This window comes from Macrobrachium nipponense, chromosome 1, assembly GCF_015104395.2.
Source record: "Macrobrachium nipponense isolate FS-2020 chromosome 1, ASM1510439v2, whole genome shotgun sequence".
Classification (NCBI taxonomy): Eukaryota; Metazoa; Arthropoda; class Malacostraca; order Decapoda; family Palaemonidae; genus Macrobrachium; species Macrobrachium nipponense.
Window position 1 is genome coordinate 22,044,483 of NC_087200.1, and position 19,873 is coordinate 22,064,355.

At 40.9% G+C, this 19,873-nt stretch overlaps 1 protein-coding gene across 1 annotated transcript in view; it reads right to left on the bottom strand.

Annotated features, from left to right (window-relative positions):
• The window catches only part of LOC135219170 (ubiquitin carboxyl-terminal hydrolase 14-like), a 70,361-nt gene extending 57,556 nt beyond the window's left edge, over positions 1-12,805 (bottom strand). Inside the window, exon 1 of the mRNA XM_064255704.1 lies at positions 12,607-12,805. Coding sequence (XP_064111774.1) covers positions 12,607-12,622 — 16 coding nt within the window. The 5' untranslated portion in view covers positions 12,623-12,805. The remainder of the gene's footprint in view (positions 1-12,606) is intronic.
• Between the last annotated feature and the right edge of the window lie 7,068 nt (positions 12,806-19,873).

Below are 19,873 nucleotides of genomic sequence, written 5' to 3' on the forward strand. Positions count from 1 at the left end.
TACCGAACAATTATAGAGCCGTGTTTTCCACGAGCGGAAGGATACTGAATTCAAATTTAGCGCGCCGGCGTCGCCAACCACTGGTGGTGATGACGTCATCTCCCTCCACTCGCGGGAGAACCAGGTACAACTGCCCAGGTGAATCCAATTCTTCTGCCCGCCCGTCCGTCCACCTAAGGGGAGGAGGGTGGGTATAATCATAATTGTTCGGTAAGTATACAATAAAACTTCATTTAATAATGAAAATTTCATTTTTATTGTAGTGTCTTACCGAACAATTATAGAGCTGATTACACATTATGGGAAGGTTGGGATTCAGTGGACCACTAGTATTTTTAAATGGTTACATTTATTGCAATACCAGTAAACACTCAAGGTGTCTGTTGTACCTTACCTTGTAAGAGAGCTACAGCAGACTGTTACTGCCTCTGGTCGGTGCTCTTCTTACTATTGTAGAGGAATTGGAATTTGCCCAAAGTTAGCCTCTACAGGAGTGGAATCCTTCCGTAGTTCAAGCGAGTCAAGGCTGACTGACGGAGGATAGTAACAACAAAGATTGCCCTTGCCCTGGGCTAAGACCAGAAATTCAATCATACAAAACATTTGTCACAAACACCAGATTTAAAAACATATATACCCAACCATTGTAAAATCTGACCTAACAGACTGGTGAGGATATCCCAGGTACTCAGTACCCCCCCAGATTTTCCCTTGAACTCGACAACCTATTCAAGGTGAAAAAGTTAGCATAGAGGTGACGACCCCTGTGCCGTCTCCCAACACCATGCCAGAAACCGCCACCGGACCTAACGTTTTACAATTCTCGAAAACCGTTTCTATCTCTTTGAGTATAATGACTCGCAAAACCGAATTCGATCTCCAGAACGTGCTCTGAAGAATCGAAGCTAAAGATAAATTCTTTCTGAATGCTAAAGAAGTTGCCACTGCTCTAACCTCGTGAGCTTTAACTCTCAGAACGGAAAGATGTCGTTCTCGGACTGCGAGGTGAGCTTCCCTGATAAGCTCTCTAATAAAGAACGATATAGCATTCTTAGAAAGAGGACGAGAGGGATTTTGAACCGAGGTCCAGAGCTTAGAAGATTGGCCTCTGATACCCTTAGTGGCAAACAGATACTGCTTAATAGCCTGACTGGACATAAGAGCCTTTCTTCCTCCTCATGTTCCAACCAAATCAGATAAGTTCCTACCACAAACTCCTCGGCCGGAGGATTAGAAGGATTCTCATTTTTGGCTAGAAAGGTCAAAGATACCGAAAATACAGCATTGCCTTGAGAGCAAAACCGACTCTTTTGTCTATAGCGTGCAATTCGCTGACACGCTTAGCAGAAGCTAGTGCAATAAGAAAGAGTGCTTCTTAGTCAAGTTCCTGAGTGAAGCCGACTTCAAAGGCTCAAACGGTGGCCCCATGAGGAACTTAAGCACACATCTAAGTTCCAAGCCACTGTATCTTGCGGGAGCTTAGTGGTTTCGAAAGACCTAATGAGGTCCGACAGATCTGAATTGGAGGAAATATCCAACCTCGATGTCGAAAAACCGAAGAGAGCATGGCTCTATATCCTCTGATCGTCGAAGGAGCCAGTTTCTTAGAGTTCCTAAGAAAATAGAAAAATCTGCTATTTCTGTTAAAGAGGTCGCAGAAGTAGAGACTTTACACTTCTACACCACTCTCTGAAGATTCTCCACTTCCCTTGATAGAGTTTGTTAGAAGACTCTCTCCTACCAACGAGCGATAGCTTCTGCAGCTCTTCTTGAAAATCCTTTCGCTCTGACAGATTCCGGACAGTCTGAACCCTGTCAGAGCTAGAGCGGACAAGTTTTGGTGGAACCTCTTGAAGTGTGAGGTTGTTTGAGAAGCCACTTCTCTGGAGGAAGAAGTCTGGGGAAGTCTACTAACAACTGGAGAAGGTCCGGGAACCACTCTTTCCTGGGCCAAAAAGGAGCGATTAACGTTAGCGTTACATTGCTGTGCGACATGAACTTGTTCAGCACCTCTCTTATTAGACCGAACGGAGGGAATGCATAAGCTTCCAGACCCGCCACCAATCCAACAGCATTGCGTCCACCGACCAAGCTAGAGGATCTGGGACTGGAGAACAAAAGAGAGGAAGACGGTTGTTCCTCGATGTCGCGAACAGGTCTATTGACGGTCGTCCCCAAAGGCGCCAAAGTTTCTGACAAATCTTGTTGTCCAAAGTCCACTCCAGAGGTAACACTTGCTGTTGACGACTTAACTCGTCCGCCAGGACGTTCATCTTTCCCGGAACAAATCTCGGGACTAGCTGAACCTTCGCTTCGTTTGACCACAGGAGGAGATCCTTGGCTACTTCGTACAGAGAGAAAGACTGAGTCCCCCCCTGTTTCCGCACGTACGAGAGAGCGTGGAGTTGTCGGAATGCACTGCCACTACTCGGCCTTCTACTAAGCTCCGAAACTGTCTGAGCCCTAAGAAAATTGCTAACAGTTCCTTTACATTTATGTGGAACTTCTTCTCCTTCTCCGACCAAGCTCCTGAAGTCCGTTGATTTCCCAGTAGGGCTCCCCAACCTGTGTCCGATGCGTCGGAAAAGAACTGTAGGTTCGGGAGGATGGGTCGTAGATCTCACCCTTCTTCAACCTTGCTCGAGAGAGCCACCACCTTAGGTCCTCTTTTATTTGATCTGTGACAGGAAAGGTAATCGAGTCTGTTGTGTCTTCCTTGCACCAAGAGGCTCTCAGGAAAACTGCAGAGGTCTCATGTGCAGTCTTCCCAACGTCACAAATTTCTCCACTGACGTCAATTTTGCCCAGGAGCCTCATCCACTGATTGGCAGAACTTACCTTTTTGTCCAAGAACTCCTGAACTGTCTCCAGACAGCCTTGAACCCTCTTCGGGGACAGAAAAGCCCGAAAAACTTGAGCATTCAGAATCATCCCCAAATAAAGGATGCTCTGAGATGGAACCAACTGGGACTTCTGTTTGTTGACCAGAATTCCTAACTTTCTGGCAAGATCCAGAGTTGTTCAAGGTCCTTCATGCACCGACTCTCTGATTCCGACCGGAGAAGCCAATCGTCCAGATAGAGGGAGATTCTTACTCCTAATATGTGTAGCCAGCTTCCTATCGGGGATAGAACCCTGGTGAAACTTGAGGAGCGGTCGCTAGTCCGAAGCAAAGCGCCCGAAACTGAAACACCTTGCCTTCGAACTGAACCTCAGGTACTTCCGAGATTCGCGATGTATCGGAATGTGAAAATAAGCGTCTTGCATGTCCAGAGAGACCATCCAATCCCCCTGTCTGATGGACTCCAGAAACCGACCGAGTGGTCTCCATATGAAATTTTGTTTTCTGGACATGCAAGTTCAGGGCGCTCACCATCCAAAACCGGCCTCCAGCCCCCCTGATGACTTGGGAACTACAAAAAGGCGATTGTAAAAGCCTGGAGGAAAATCCCCTTCTATCTGTTCTATCGCTTCTTTGAGAACAAGCGCTTCCACTTCTGCGGCTAGCGCCAGAAATTTGTCTGAGCCCGGAGAGTATGCCTGGAATGGAATTGGCACAGGTGAGAGCGAGGGAGGTGAAACGAGAGGAATACGATAGCCGAACTTGAGTACTTGCACTACCCAGGCTTCTGCTCCTCTGTTTTCCCATTCCTCCCAAAACAGAGCCAGCCTGGCTCCCACTGGTGCATGAAGAACCGAGCTTTCATTTGGAAGGTTTGTTAACCTTGGCCGAGGCCTTAGACTGAGGTCGCAAATTCGATTTCGGCCGAAAGAAGCGCTTGGGTTTTTCTCCCTCGAAAAGGCGCTTGGGCCAGAGGAGAAAACCGAAGAACAGTCTCCACAGGAGCTTTAGGTCTCTTAGTAGACTGTGCCAGTAAATCCGAAGTAGATTTCTTATCTAGCGCAGACGAAATTGACAACACTACATCGTCTGGAAAGAGGTTATCTTTCACAAAAGGAGCAAACAAGAGAGCAGACTTCTGTTTGGGACGTAACCCTTTTAGAAGCAAAGGAGCACCAAAGTTGCCTTTTCTTAAGGGTACCAAAGGCGATGAGCGAAGCTAACTCATCACATCCATCCCTAATGGATTTGTCCGCACAGGACAGAACACACCAATCCAATCCTCCGCTAACTCCTGGGAAAGAGAAGGACAGTCTTCGATCTTGGCCGCTAAAGCGCCAATAGTCCAATCAAGGAAGCTAAAGACTTCCAAAAGTTTAAATTGATTCTTTACACGTGGTCCAACTCAGGCGCTGTAAAGAAAACTTTGCGCTGCGGCGAAAGCAGATCTTCTAGAGGAGTCGATTAAAACTGGAGAAGTCTCCCTGGGAGGAGGCAGAAACTCCCAGAGAAGGAGCTTCCCAGTTACCATAAAAACCTATACCTCTTACGAAGCAACTTAGAGGGGAGGGTAAGCAAAAAGAGCCTTCCCTAAGTCTCTTTTCATAGACATCCATTTCTCCGTCTCTTTCAACGAATGTCTAACCGCTTTAGATAGAACAAGTTTTGGGAGGAGAGGGTCTGAAGTTTTCCTCCTCATCAAAAAAGTCGAATGTTGGGGAGCGCGGAGCCGCTTTCTCAAAATAATCTGGATAAGATACCAGAGGAAATCTAAGGAGACGTGAATAACACGAGAGGTGATGTGAATCCTCCTCCTCTACTTCTTCTTCATTCTCCGATACCGCCGAAGAAGTAGACGGAACTACAACGGATCTGAAGGTTTCGAACCACCCTTGGACTCATTCATCCAGTTGGTTAACATCTCTAACTGCTTGCGCAAAGGCGCCAGAGACGAATCAAAAACAGTTAACGTAGGCTTGGAAGAGCCTAAATGTTCAGCAGGAGGCGGAAAAACTACTTGCGCCTCGCTCGGAGCCGCCGAAATTCGAGGCGAAACAGGCGCATCAGGCGTAACAGACGAAAAAGCGCCTAAAGAAACACCCTTAGAACTGCTAGCTACAGCGCTAAAACCACAATCTCTACTAGTAGATGGAGCCGAAAAAGGCACAGATTGAGGCGACGAAACGAGCCGCTAACGGCCGCGGCGCAACCCTACTCTCAGCTCCTTATACCGCTTGACTGGAGGAGGCGAAGAAGAATCGGCGCCTGAACGCCTCTTTAAGGGAGCGAAACGGGCGAATCTCGCCAAGAGCGCCGCGCGACCGGAGACGAATCGCTTGAATCATTCGAAAGGCGTCTGACCGCAACACCTTTGCCAACGCTTAAACCGAGCCCTGTTGAGGCGCAACAGGCTCAACAAGAGAGGCGCCTGTCTGTGGGCAAATCCCGATCGACTCCCTTGGACGTTCCGGTATGTCTTCTCCCCGGTGCGGGGGAGCTGGACAGTGACCTTTGTCTAGGAGACGTGTCAGGACAGACAGACGCACCCTCAACTACACTCTTACCTGAGGTCGCTTTCTCCAAAAAACGTCTTAACTGAATTACCAAGTTGCAAAACCGTATTTCGCTAGTACCGAAAATTTCTGATCTAACCTCGATTCCAGACTGGCAATGGTGTCGGAAGGAAGAAACTACACGGGAAGCCGGAGAAGTGCGGGATTAGTAGGAGGAATAGGAGGTGTAGTTAAAGGAGACATAACAATTTGAGGAGAAACAGAAGGAACAGTATGCATCGCAAGACGAAGCAGAGCTAAGTCTACTTTCCCTAAGCGCTGCTTTTCTAATTCTGTCTTTAGCTAATTTCTCCGAGTATGAACTAAAAAACTTCCATTGAGAATCAGTACCAATCACTACACTCGGTTACATGTTCGATCTGCCTGAACAAACCTGTCCCCTACACTTAACACATTTAGTGTGAGAATCATATGCATATTCAACTTGGATAATCTAGTTTTACAGTCCATCCCTGAGATGCAAAACCTAACTCCCGACGGACTAGAATCCGACATGGCAACGCCTAAATAAAAAGCAAAATAACAACAACGCCAAAAAAAGAGTACTTCACCATTCCGAAGATCATTCCATTCCAAGAAAAATGCGAAGCAAAGTCATCCAACCGCACCGACCACCGATGTTCACGGACGCCGGCAGGAAAAGAATGGTATTCACCTGGCAGTTGTACCTGGTTCTCCCGCGAGTGGGAGGGAGATGACGTCATCACCACCAGTGTTGGCGACGCCGACGCGCTAAATTTGAATTTAGTATCCTGCCGCTCGTGGAAATCACGGCTCTATAATTGTTCGGTAAGACACTACAATAAATCTCAAATTTCAACTACTTGTTTCAGGTGACCCCACTTCACAAATCTAATACAAGCAGCCCACAGTTATCGGCGGGGGTTTCATTCTCAGCAGGGTCCTGATAAGCGAAAACTGCCATTAACCAAAACATGGTAATTTATGGTGACAATATCTGGTTAATGGCACCTCCTTTAGGTATGTTATGGCACCATTACTCTGCTTATTTATTACATGGTTAGGCAATGTTTCTTTCCTACTGCTATTATGTCTTTTGATTTTATTTTTACTTCCATTATTTCTGAATCTTAAAATCTTTTATTGTTTCATAAGCATCTGATTCTTCTCTTTCCTTCAACTGGACCTGGACTAAAACAGAACATTAGGTTTGGTATTCCATCTGCTGTATGCCCTACACAATATGCCAAAGTCACCTTATGTTCCTCTGCACTGAACCTAGTGTTGTTACCTATAATGCAACCAAACAGTCCTGTATTACATGCCACCACCAATCTCCTATTAGATTAAAATAAAATATAACTGTAAACATTTATTGCCCCACTGACCCTGCTCCATGACCTATGCAGAGAGAACTTTGAGTTTAAAGCCATCTCAAGGCAAACTGATTTGTATCCTGTACTGACTAGCTATTAGAGTTGGGGTAAAAGTTACCATGAGTCATTTATGGGCCATGGAAGTGACCTGAGGACTTTTCCCACAAAATTTGTTCAAACTATAGGGTGCACGATGGGGCAGTGACATTGCGGCCACCTCTCCCGAAAAATACTTGAATCCTCCACCACGACCTCCCATGAGCATCAGTCAGGAGTTGTAGCCCATCCAGGCAACACACTGAGACCTCTACACTCCTCTCGAAGTAAGAGTTTTCTCTTACATTATGATTTGTAATGGCATAATTTCTGATCAAACAGAGGTTAATGAAGGTCTAGCCATGCGTAGTGCTAACTTACCACTATGATGCTCTCGAAATTTTTACTTGAAACATCTTAAATGTAGACGATTGACGCCATCTCGATGTTTGCTGAGTTAGTTAAGTAAACAAATTGCCCATAGATGCTGGTAAAGTTTCCTAACAACAGTGGTAAACAACGATGCTGTTCGAAATGTGAACCCTCGTGAATTTTCGGGGGTGCCAGTGCGCTAGATACCTTGTACCTAGGTCAAGTAAAGACCTCTAGGCTATATTTTTGTATGATTAAAAGGGAAGATTTTGAATATTTAGAATGAGAATGTATGAATTTTTGATACCAATTATATCTTTTTCAAATTATAATTTGATCTTTCATAATGCATTTTATAAATTCCATTTGCCATAGCGTTCTGTGCCCATGCCATCAGAGGTCACATGTTCAACCAGCCCTGGGCCACAACAAACTTATCACCATAAGAAATTAAAAGGCCCAGATTTAAATTGACCATGAAATCATTAATTATTTAGGGAAGTTAGCATTTAGACTCATATAAATTGTTTAAGAAAAATAAGTATTTAAGTTATATAAAATATGAATATGCTGGGCAGCTATCATTTATTTTTTTGGATAATCAAGTATTTTTTACATACTATTGTATATATATATTTATATTTTTCTCAATCAAAATATATGGGTCTCAATGTTAATTTTCCTCTATTGAAGATTTTCTGGCTATTTTCTTACGGAGCAAAAACTAAGTGGCCAGAGTGGTAGTGATTGCGTCACACTTTGGGACCCTACTCCTAGCATACAATCATTACAGGTTACATTTATTTAAGCCATAATTATTTAAAAAAAGAAGAAGTCAAAATAGTACGTAATGTGGATTTAAATCAATGAAAAGTGCTAGCAACAAACTATTCATGGGGGTCTGGTACCCATCTCTCGCGAATACAGGGGGAAATACTGTATCTCATACTTTATCTCATTTTGTTGGTGAAACTTCAATCTTTTTAATATGCTTCATGATTTAGTAATTGTATTGTTATTTCACCAATTAAATATAGAGTGAAAAGGTGGTTTCTGTGCAAGCCAACATGTCACGGCCCAGTCCTTTACCCTAAGGCCCGAAATCTTGAACATATATATATGTTACATGGAATACACCCCAAAGCTATAAGTAAACATCACAATTTTTAAAAATAAATTGTATTTTTCCTAACTATACAAACCTGAGGTCCTTTACATAAGGAATTACTTTCAGTGTAGGCTGGAATATGGCCGTTAAATTCTTGAAAAAGGTGGTTAGGCAATATTACCATCTAGTAGCCTACCTGCCTGCCCAAATGTAAACACTCCACATTGCCTTTTGGCCCAGGTTTCAGACTAAGGGGTGGCATGAGGTGGGCATTAATGTAAAGGACCTCAGGTTTGTAAAGTTAGGAAAAATACAATTTACTTTCAAAATTGTGATTTGTTCATACGCGATATACAAACCCTTGGTCTTTTACATAAGGAAGACTCACTGATTGGTGGGCTATTCCTCCTGGTCATAAGAGCGAGGAGGAATGCCCTGCCTCTGACAACTTGATCGGAGTATAGGAGCTGCATGATCAAGAGTCAGACTTCTGGGCTTTTTCGAAATGAGTGAGGAATCATAACTCATCCGAAAAAGGGCTGGGAAGAATAATTAGAGTCAGAGGCATTAATGCAAAGTTCTGGGAAGGGTTTGCATTATTGCCAGCCTCCTTCCTCCCTTTACTAGAGGAAGGAGCGGGATTGCTTCTATGATTCTGATAAGAAAAATAGAAAGGGAGCTCAATGTGTAAGCTTACCACATCAATCGCCTGACCAGCCAGTGAAAGTTTGAGTCCTATCCTCAACCTGAAGGAAAAGGAGTACAAGGAAGAGGAGGGGAAGGTCAAGAGGCCAGTCACACTCACATCCTTCTTACCTCTAGAACCACATACCACAGGCAAGATGCAACCTGTCCTCTAGAAGGAGCCGGGTAAGCAAACACAACCTGTAAGCATCCACCACCAGTCCAAGTCCAAGGAAAAGAGGTTTCAAGGTCCTGTGGGCAGACCCAAAGGAATAAAGATATAAATATGGACGCCATGAGACCTCATCTATCTTCCGGTCTGACATATTCTTCAGGGTGATGAAATGTACTCAGCCACTGGATGTATCCAACTGCAGATAAGTCTCACAATCTTGCAAGACTCTGAGAAAGATGTGTCATTGGATGACTGCATTGGCAGTCTGCAGTGGATAAAGGCATCGACACTCAATGAAGGGTATCGATCCTTCATAGGTACAGCAACACAACAATAGAACAAAGTAATGACTGGTCTGGATCAACCAATACAAAGTCCACAGCATAGATCACGAAGGACTTGGACTCGTCAACGGATGCCAACTGATTGCGATGCCGCGCATCCGAGACGTAGTCACAACAGGACACCCGCCTTTTGAAAGGTTATGCTGAGAACAACCATACAAATCGTCCATCGTGTTCGCCAAAGATGTTGAGAGACGAGATGATGATTCTCGCGAGGCATGTGCACATTAGACGTGAGTCAAGTGTCTTCAAGAGACCAAGGTCCTTGCGATGGCAAGACAGAAGTTTCTCATCAGTAGTTGAATCTCAACCAAAGAGAAACAATACTATATACTAGTAAATGACTAAGGTGAATGTAGACCTACAGCTTCACAGTTAAATCGAGAGAAGTAAACTCTCCCAATTCTGATCATAGGAAAAGTCCTGTCGATAACACCAACCAGTGGAGATGGCTTTAATCCCTGTTGTTTTACAGAGGACTGAAAATGTCATTCCGCTATTTCATTGCTGCTCAGCGAGAAAGTCAAGAGCTTGCAATGAAGGTGGGGAGTCTTTCAGTAATGAAAACACAGGGATTGTACTGCCTGAAGAACCACTTCTTGTGGGTCACAAAGCAAACCAAGTTTGAGAAAAACACAAAGCGTACGACGAAAAAGCGGGCAGAGAGAGGTGAAGAACATGTCTATCAACCAGCGCGGCCGAAAGCAAAGGGGATCTTCACCTCCCAGTCGCACGGTGCGCGGACAAGCAGTTAACTACCAAACCCCTTGTTCGAAGCTTACGACTGGTTTCAGCTGCCACAAGTTACATTCCTATTGTAAAGGACCGATGGTTTGTATTCGTATCGGAACAAACTGCAAGACTACTTCTACAGGATGAGGTACATTTACCCCTAGGAATAGTTAATAATCACAGGGCAAAGGCTTTGTCCAGTGATGAAACTCCAGGATAGCAGCTGCAAATGAATATGATTTCCAGCAGGGGAACAGCACACACACTCGAGGACCAATATCATAGCATGCTACGAGTCACAGGTATAATTCCAAGGTTAGGATAATCAACATGAAGAGATATCCAACCATCTACTGCTGTAATCAACTATCACCACTGTTAACCTGTACAAGAAAGAAAATATGATTTAAAAAAATAAGAATACTCCTCTCGCATCCAAGGTCACCACCCTCCGAAATGAGAGGAGACCCCTCAAACAGCAACACCACACACCCCCCTCTTCTGTCCTTGTCTGATAGCTAGCGAAAGGACGAAGGAGAAGAGGAAATACCAGAAAAAACAAAAGAAAAACCTCTGAATTTCCCCATGGTAATTTCAAGCGTATGCATAAATTTCAGATGAATACGTCTCGTCCTAACATTAAAGGGCAAAAATATGTAATAAGGAAAGGGTGTTGGCACACCCTTTCCGCCAACCTTTAACACAAAACAGAAAGGCGGCTAGCAAGGCTATCACAAAAAGTGGGTTTGCATATTAATTATTAAAGTCAATTAATTACTAATATCAAACACAGTGTATACATATTCATTCAAAATAACAAATTAAAGATCCCACTAGGAATACTAATGTAATTAACAAGTAAGTCAGTAAGAGCACACAAACATACGTCTTCATCGCAAGACAGCAAAAAGCAAAGTGGAGTGTTTACATCCGGGCAGGCAGGCCTTCCCGCCTACCAGACAGTAGTTACAGCCTAACCACCTTGTTCAAGAATTTAATGGCCATATTCCAGCCTACACTGAAAGTAATTCCTTATGTAAAGGACCGAGGGTTTGTATATCATGTAGGAACAAATTTGTGTCAGGAATCTGGTAATTTTTACAACAAATATTTTCAAATTAATTATCATGAATACATAATAATCTATGCAATTCATAACCTTAATTGGGTGTTTAACTAATTATTTAAATGTTATCTAACGCACTCTTCTTCTACCCGAAAAATCGCCAGCTTTCCCGGGTCAAAAGTTTGAACACACCACTATTTAAGATAAGTTGTAAAGAAAGTGTACCAGCATCTCTGGGTACTTTAAGATTGTTGTAAAAAAAATTGTACCAGTATCTCTGGGTGGAAGTGGTGCGCACTTCAGCACAGGAAATGGGAAGTTTGTTTACACAAGTGACTCTGGAAATATCGAGACGATGTCAATCTTCTACATGTAGCCTACTAAGGTGTTTTAGGTAAAAATTTTGAAAGTGTCATGGAGGTAATTTTGGGTATTTCTACAGAATCAATCCAAAGTGGCCTAGACTATGACAATTGACGTTTTCCTATGTTATTTTACTTACTGAACAAGAATTTAAAGTAATATTTATTCGGACGACTGTAATTAACACCCAGGGGCCAGTACTAAACACGGAGAAATACCTACATTGGACGCCCCAATCCCTGGTGGATGTCGCATCCGCGGTTACGTTCCTTGCAGTTCGTAGGGAACTATAGGTATTCTTTAGAATTACCCTTCAAGAAACATAGCCGCGGGTACAACATCCAATAGGGATTGGGGCGTCCAATGTATTTCGCCGTGTTTAGTACTGGCCCCTGGGGATTAATTACAGTCGTACAAATAAATACCACTTAAAATTCTTGTTCAGTAGGTAAAACTGCATAGAAAAACCACAACTGCCATAGTCTGGGCCGCCGTGGAAAGGTACCCTAGATCTACCTAATTTTGCATCGCAAACTTACCTCCATGAAATTTGGGCCTTAGTAATTTCTTACTTGGGAGAAAACACTTAGCCTACTTCGAAAGTACTGATCTCGAGAGGTTGCTTCCACGGACGCTGGCTCGTGACTGATGTTTATCTTAGGTAACTAGCAGTGCTAAATTTATTTTATAGGAAGGTGGTCGCGCAACGATAGAGGTGGTCGCCAGAAGAGCATTCGATCGTTTACCATGACTCCAAAATCAACAGAAAACAAGAGGCCTAGGTCGGATCTCCCGTTCGTTTTTTAATCAATCCATTAGCCCTGGCACGAGTCACGTTAAATGTGATACTATGAAAGCGTTAAACAATTTCATTCGAAAACATAATACCGTTACATTTAAAATGAGTACAGAGAACTTTGTGTCACATCACGGATTAGGCTCCGTTAACTGAAATGCTTATGTCACCAACTTACCATGGAATGCGGACATTTCTGCGATTTCCGGTACCGTTAGGGGAGTGTTCCACCAGAACAATGTGAAAAAAGTTTGGCTGCAAAACGTCAAATGTACGTAATACCACACCGATCTACGAGATGAACGACTTTCGGCTCCTGGGAGAGAGTTCTAATGTCATACCTAAACATCGACTTCCTTCCCTCTTCTTCTTCTCTCGTAAAGCAACTAGGAATTTAGTTATGTCATGGCACTGCCCGATTTTTGCTTTTAACTCTTTCGCTTATCTTGTTCTATATTTATTTTCTTCATTCTGTTTTGTGTCAATAGTTACGAAGGGTTTTTAATATCACGGAAGTTGGTATTGGGAATTTACTTTTTAACGTTGCAATGATCAGTGAAGTTATTCTTTTGTGTGCATTGGTGCGTTGTAAGTATGAACATTTGGCACCGGGTCTCCCAAACTGCAGTCTGCAGCCAATTGACTCAAAGCAAAATGGCATGTCACGCTGGTCCTTAGACTTTGTTATAACATAAGGAAATATACTAAATATCTGTTATACTATTATAAAAACGGGAATCTTCTGTCCTTCAAACTCCCATTCAAACAAACAAAGCAAAACAAAATCACGTTACAAATGGAAATAGGTTATAATTATTTCAATAGGCTTTAACTTTATTTTGTATATAAAAATTGCCCTCGTTTGGCCATTAAAGAAAGACATGTAATCAGTGGAAGAAAAACTATTATTTGTGATCGATATGCACTGCAGAGCAACCCTTAAAACTTTCCATGACCCCTATTTTTTTACGTTCCACGCCCATATGCGTAACGTAGGATTAAAAGACGTTCAGGGCCAGAGATATTTGCGTGGACAAGATAAGTACATGTCATCAAATCAAAATAAGGTTGTTAGTTGAGTTTCTAGTGGATGTTAAGAAATGTATGTAAAAAATTATGCTGGCCCCTGGGATTAAAAGTAAATCAGCTGTATCATGGAAATTGTAATAAAATAAAATATATTTCTAACATAGTTGCTATCGTACAATCTACCAAAAAGAGAAGATTAACGTTTTAAGACCATGATATAGTGACAGTGAGTGAACGCAGCAAATAGAGGAGAATATGACATCTGAACAGTACGCTTGATTTTTAAAAGCCATGGCAAATTTGAAGTAACCTGGGTAGCCGAAATGTGAAAAAGAAGTTAGAAAATCTGCAAGATTATAATCGGAATTGGCAGTATGATTGGGTTGTCACTCAAATATATATATATATATAATATATATATATATATATATATATATATATATATATATAATATATATGTGTGTGTGTGTGTGTGTGTGTGTGTGTGTGTGTGTGTGTGTGTGTGTGTGTGTTATTCAAATCATTTATATCAGGTAGGAAAATCACCCTAGAGCCCTCATTGTGAAATCAGAACTGTTAAAAAGTAAAATAATAGGCCAAAATATTGCATGCATGGAATGAAATCATAGAAGATGATCATTGCATGTATAACGAGAGCGATAATAAGGAGACTATACAGAAGCGAGTGATAATCAAAGGGCATACATAGGAATATTTGATAAACCACGAGAGAATAAAAGCGTTACTCATTAAATATGTTATTCGGTTCCCATTAAGCAGAGATCAAATATTAAAAGCGGGTAAGAGTTAGCACCGGACAAGATGAGTCTTACATGAAATGAGCAATAATGAACGGTGGCGCCATAGTAGTAGTAGTAGTAGTAGTAGTAGTAGTAGTAGTAGTAGTAGTAGTGATTCAAGTTCGACTGTCTTCATGACAGTAATGAAAACAGAAACACACACACACACACTGAAACAGAGAGAGAGAGAGAGAGAGAGAGAGAGAGAGAGAGAGAGAGAATTCTTTCTGAGGAGAGGTAGACATATGGCATTCCAAGTTCCAACGCTCTCTTTGGAACAGCATCTCTCACAGTAATTCTTGCAGAGAGGAAAAGATATGGTCGCGCGCTAAACCGAGACTGGGAGTTCGTTAAGAATTACTGTTATAGCTGAATGCTTTTAGCCGAGCGTGAGATGGGAGTTTCTCATTTGTGAAAACTTCACAGATAAAGTGAAAAGCTACTCGGATAAGGAGCGTTAACTCTCGACTTTCAAGAGATCGTAGGTAACCATCGAGTGGGATGTTCATCTTCCAGGCCAGTTAAAGGCAATTCTTCTGTAGTCGGCCAAAACTTTGGTAGACATGACCGTCAACATACAAGCATACACACACGCAGCATATATATATATATATATATATATATATATATATATATATATATATATATATATATATATACATACATGCAAATTCGCAGAGATTAAGCCACGTATATCAGTTAGCATCCGATACACTACACCTCAAGAAAGACTTACACCCAGGGGGAATTATAACTGATATGTACTCTGTCACCAGTGGGATTCGAGACGTTGCCTGGTTTAGGAACAGCAAAAATATAGTGACTTTCACCACTGAACCATATACACACACTATATATATCATATATATATATATATATATATATATATATATATATATATATATATATATATATATATATATATATGGTCGCTAGCCTCACACTTCTACTCATAGCCGTTCATAAGGCTATATATTAGTATATAAAAGCCGACGACCCTTGATTGGCAGGGTCCCCAATTCAAGCACTGACCAGACCCAACACTGGTCAAGTGACGGTGGTGTTGCAAACTGACATTTTAAAACATGTGCTTTTAGTGTCCGTTTTTCGATTTTTAGCATTTTTGTCCATTGGCAATTGGAAAAGACATCAAGATAATTTACGGTGATGTGATCAGTGCATTTAAATCTATTGCCAACAGAGAGCTCCCCTTCTGAAATGACATCTTTTTACAATTGTTTGCTCTTCTTTTGTTCAGTTATATTCACGTGTGAGGACTGGAATCAGACGAGAAAGCTCGAACTACACTTTGTTGATTTACCTTTTTTTGTTGTTATTCATTCATACAGATATCTTAATTGTACTAACGATTTGTAATTTTAATACACCTTAAGAAAATTCAGCCGTGTGTATATGCGGGTTTAATGAATTCATTAAGATGTAGTGGCATGTGGCTTTTTCAGCTTTGAGCACCTGTTGGAAATTATTTCTTCGAATGGCCCTGTACACACACACACAATATATATATATATATATATATATATATATATATACTATATATATATATATATATGTGTGTGTGTGTGTGTGTGTGTGTGTGTGTGTGTGTGTGTGTGTGTGTGTGTGTGTGTGTGTGTAAACCGTTATTATCGACACTGTTTGATACACACATCAATACTGCTTAGTACTATCGCTGTATTTAAAAAAAATTAAAGTCAATAAGTGTCGAAAACCTAAAAGAATTAGGTAACTAAACGCGCCTAGAATCCATATAGGTAAATTTGATCTAAGGTTATGTATAGAACGGTCGCCTGTCAAGTTTCCAACATCTGTATTTATGATGAGTCCCAGTTCGTTGTTATTTCAAAACTATATTTCTTACGGTTAAGAAAGTATTATTTTTTTCATTAGAATGAAGTACAGGATTAAATTTACACTATTAGTGTGAAAATCACAAACGTTCTTGTCCAGATGGTAATCGAGTTTTGTGAAAGCCAGCACGGGTCACAGCGAACACAGCTGCGTGCTTCCCTCTAACGGCAGTTTTGGTAAACAATGGGTGACACTTCCAAACTCAGTGACGTGCCCCCAACCCCTCTCTATTTTCTTTCTTTCCGTTTCCTTTCCTTTCCTTCCCTAATCTGATTTGCTGTTCTTTGTGAAATATTTGCTGCGTCATACTGGGAAGTTATTACGATTTTTCTTTGTTCAATTAGCTTCAAATATTCCCTCTCACTTCTGACCTTTTAATGAAATATAATCCACACACAAATACGCGCTATCACACACATTATATATAAGCGAATACCACAGGAAAATGATAGGCAGAAATCCAAGCGCTTTCGTCTTTGCTAAGACAAAGTAAAGACGAAAGCTTATTCAATGAAGTCACGTGCATCTACTGTGATTATTTAAACACGATTGATGATATATATATATATATATATATATATATATAGATATATCTATATATATATTAAGATTATATATCTATATATAGGGGTATATAATATATATGATATATATATATATATATATGATGTTTGTGGTTCCTTTCAAGTGCAACGTATCTGAGTTGCGGTGATTTAAGTCCTAATATGTACTATAAGGGACCATAACGCAAATGAAAAACTTAAAATGTTGCGGAAGGAAATTAGGTAAATTACATACGTAATTCACTGTTCTAAAAGGAAATGAAAGGAAGTGAGGTCGGCTCGCTGCTGTAGACTGAATTTGAAATGGACAACTGCGGCTCCATATAGACGGAGTAGCTACTACCCGAGGCGAGTAACAGAGAAGACCAAATAAAGCTCAGTTAAAGGGGAGTGCCGAGAGTGCAGAGTGAAACTGCGGGCCCCATAGTGATCTGTGAACTTGTAGAATTACTCACAAGTGCCCGTTGACTTAAACAGACTTTACGCTCAAGTTATCGACTTATAAAAGTTACAAGTGTCTTTTAAGAATAATAAGGTGGAATTTTATAAAATATAAGATAGAAATAAATGTATTTAAGGAAACATATTTCATTTACAACCCAAATTTCATAACTTTTTTTGTTAAGATAGCTGACATCTAGGCCCGATAAGTTGAATGCAGGGCCGTACCCAGTGTTTTTTTTTTTTTTTTATGGGGGGGGGGGGGGGCTGTTTTTCCCAAAACTAGACCTTTTCTTCTATAAATTTTTATGGGGGGGGGTGTGGTTTTTCCCAAAACTAGACCTTTTCTTCTATAAATGTCATTGCATATTTAGTAGGTATATACAAGATGAAATACTTGAAAATGTTATTTTAGTTACATCAAGAAGAAAAATTGGGTATGTGGTCTATGTGCTTCTACCCGATTAGATGTTATTCAAAATACTCTATATATACATTGGTTAACAGAATTCTACTTGTAATGTTGAAAGTTTGAGCTGAAATTCAAGAATATTTCTTCGGTTTTATTGATTGATTCATTTGTTTTGCTAACAATAACATGCATATTACTTTATTTGTTACTTTGCAAGTACAGTTCAATGAAATGGGTAGTCACTGAAATAGGACTTCCAGAAATTTTGCGAAACCGTTATAAGTGATACTGAGTGTATGTGTAACAAAAACAAGTCAACTGCCAAAGACGTTACAAGTTGGCGTGGCTTGGCCATTTCAAAAGTGCCACGCATCTCTATATCCCTTCTTGATTGGCCCTTGTGTCGTAGGAGCCAGAATAACCAATCAGCTTCTTGCATAACGATGCCATCTGAAAGGGGGCGTTTGAAACAGGCCTCACCATCGGTCAGATCAGTTCGTTAGCGGGTCCCATACAGCACAGACAAACTGGGTGGAGAGTGCCCACTGCCCCCGCAGTCCCATTCCCGTCGGCCGCCACACAAAGCCGTGTATCGTCATGAGTGTCAATAACAGTCTAACCTGCCGTCCGGTTGTGCACTAGTATAGTTAACGTAATAATTACAGGCCACCTGTGTAGCTAAGAAGAATACACCTGTGTTAAACGTTTCATCGATTATTATTTTTGCATGTCCTGCATTGCATGCATGTAAATTTATCTCTTTCCTGTTTTTTCCTTCATATCCCGAACCCACAAATATATATATATAATATATATATATATATATATATATATATATATATATATATATATATAGTGTGTTTGTGTGCGTAATTTCTGGTGAAGTCGGCGGTATTATTTGCGTATACTATCTTTTTATGTAGACTTTGAACAAGTCTGTAATACTTCTTATTCTCTTCAGGCAAGCTTCTCAGGAATAAGGAAAAATTATTCACGTTTCTTTCCATTTATTGATTGTAGTCCACGGACCATTAGACGCTGCTGATAGGAGAGGAAACGCTCCATCAACTATAATTTAAGTAAATGGAAAGAAACGTACTAAGAGGCTTACTTGACGAGGGAAATGATGTATAGACCGATTCAGAATCTAACAAATAAAAAAAGCAACCTTGTCAAATGATCCCAATGACAATAGAATTTCCATAAGAAAGAAAATACACCCAAATAGCATATGTTTATATCATGAATAAGTATCACATTATATATTTATATATATATATATATATATATATATATATATATAGTATATATACTATATATATATAGGCCCATGCGCGATTGATGAGGGGGACCCAGGTTTGACTTCCGGTCAAGCGTTACTGGGTAGTTGAGACGACAATATGGTACTTGTAGCTATAGTTGTAAGGGGTATGAGACGAGCAACTTCATCACCAAAGACTTTCTGCAATGGTATGAGAAAACAAAACCGAATGGCATCATGTTCATGTAACGGGAGAATGAGTAAAGGCTCAGGGTAAAGGGAGGTGTTGGAGCCACATACCCAAGTCTGACGTTTGGTAGATTCAGGACCCGGGTAGAATGAGTCATGTTTTTCCTCCCGTTGTAGTCACAGACATTTACCAACATCTATAGACTGTCCAACAATGGAAGGATGTGATGCTTTATGACGCCATCTTGATTGTTATATATTTTCTACAGCAAAACTATGAAAACTTACATCACTTCCTTGCTTCAAGCACTACGATAGACTTGAAAGCTTCTATGTAAGGCATGGTTGATGTAGATCGTCTCATGCCGGCATAGGACTTTGCCCCAAAGCAGCCCGTAAGTTTGACGTTTGGACTGTGACCAACCAACAGAGATCATATGAAGCACTTGCAGACCAATGAATATTCAAAATTGTGTTTTTGTGCAAGCTATTTCGCATGAGGGGAGATACATTTAAGTAGACTTACTATGATGATAGTTTTGATTTAAATGGTTTCTTGAATAGCTGCTGTTGCTAGGTTATCTATAGATCTATAGGCAACATTATAGTTGCAAGAATCACACCCGAATTACCTTTTGCTTTTCGCAAAACGCAAAAAACAAGATGGATGGTAGACTATCGAATATTCTGCAGTTAAAAAGTATTGGCCACAGTGGAGCAGGAATAGATATAATATGCACTTGTGAATACATTCTTCCATCAGAATTTGACTGTAAATTGAGACAGAAGCAATAGCTATTTAATGTCTAGTAGTCAAAGCGCGAACTTCAGAAGTAACTTGCAAAGGTAACTCAACGACAGTGAAGTTACAATGCATC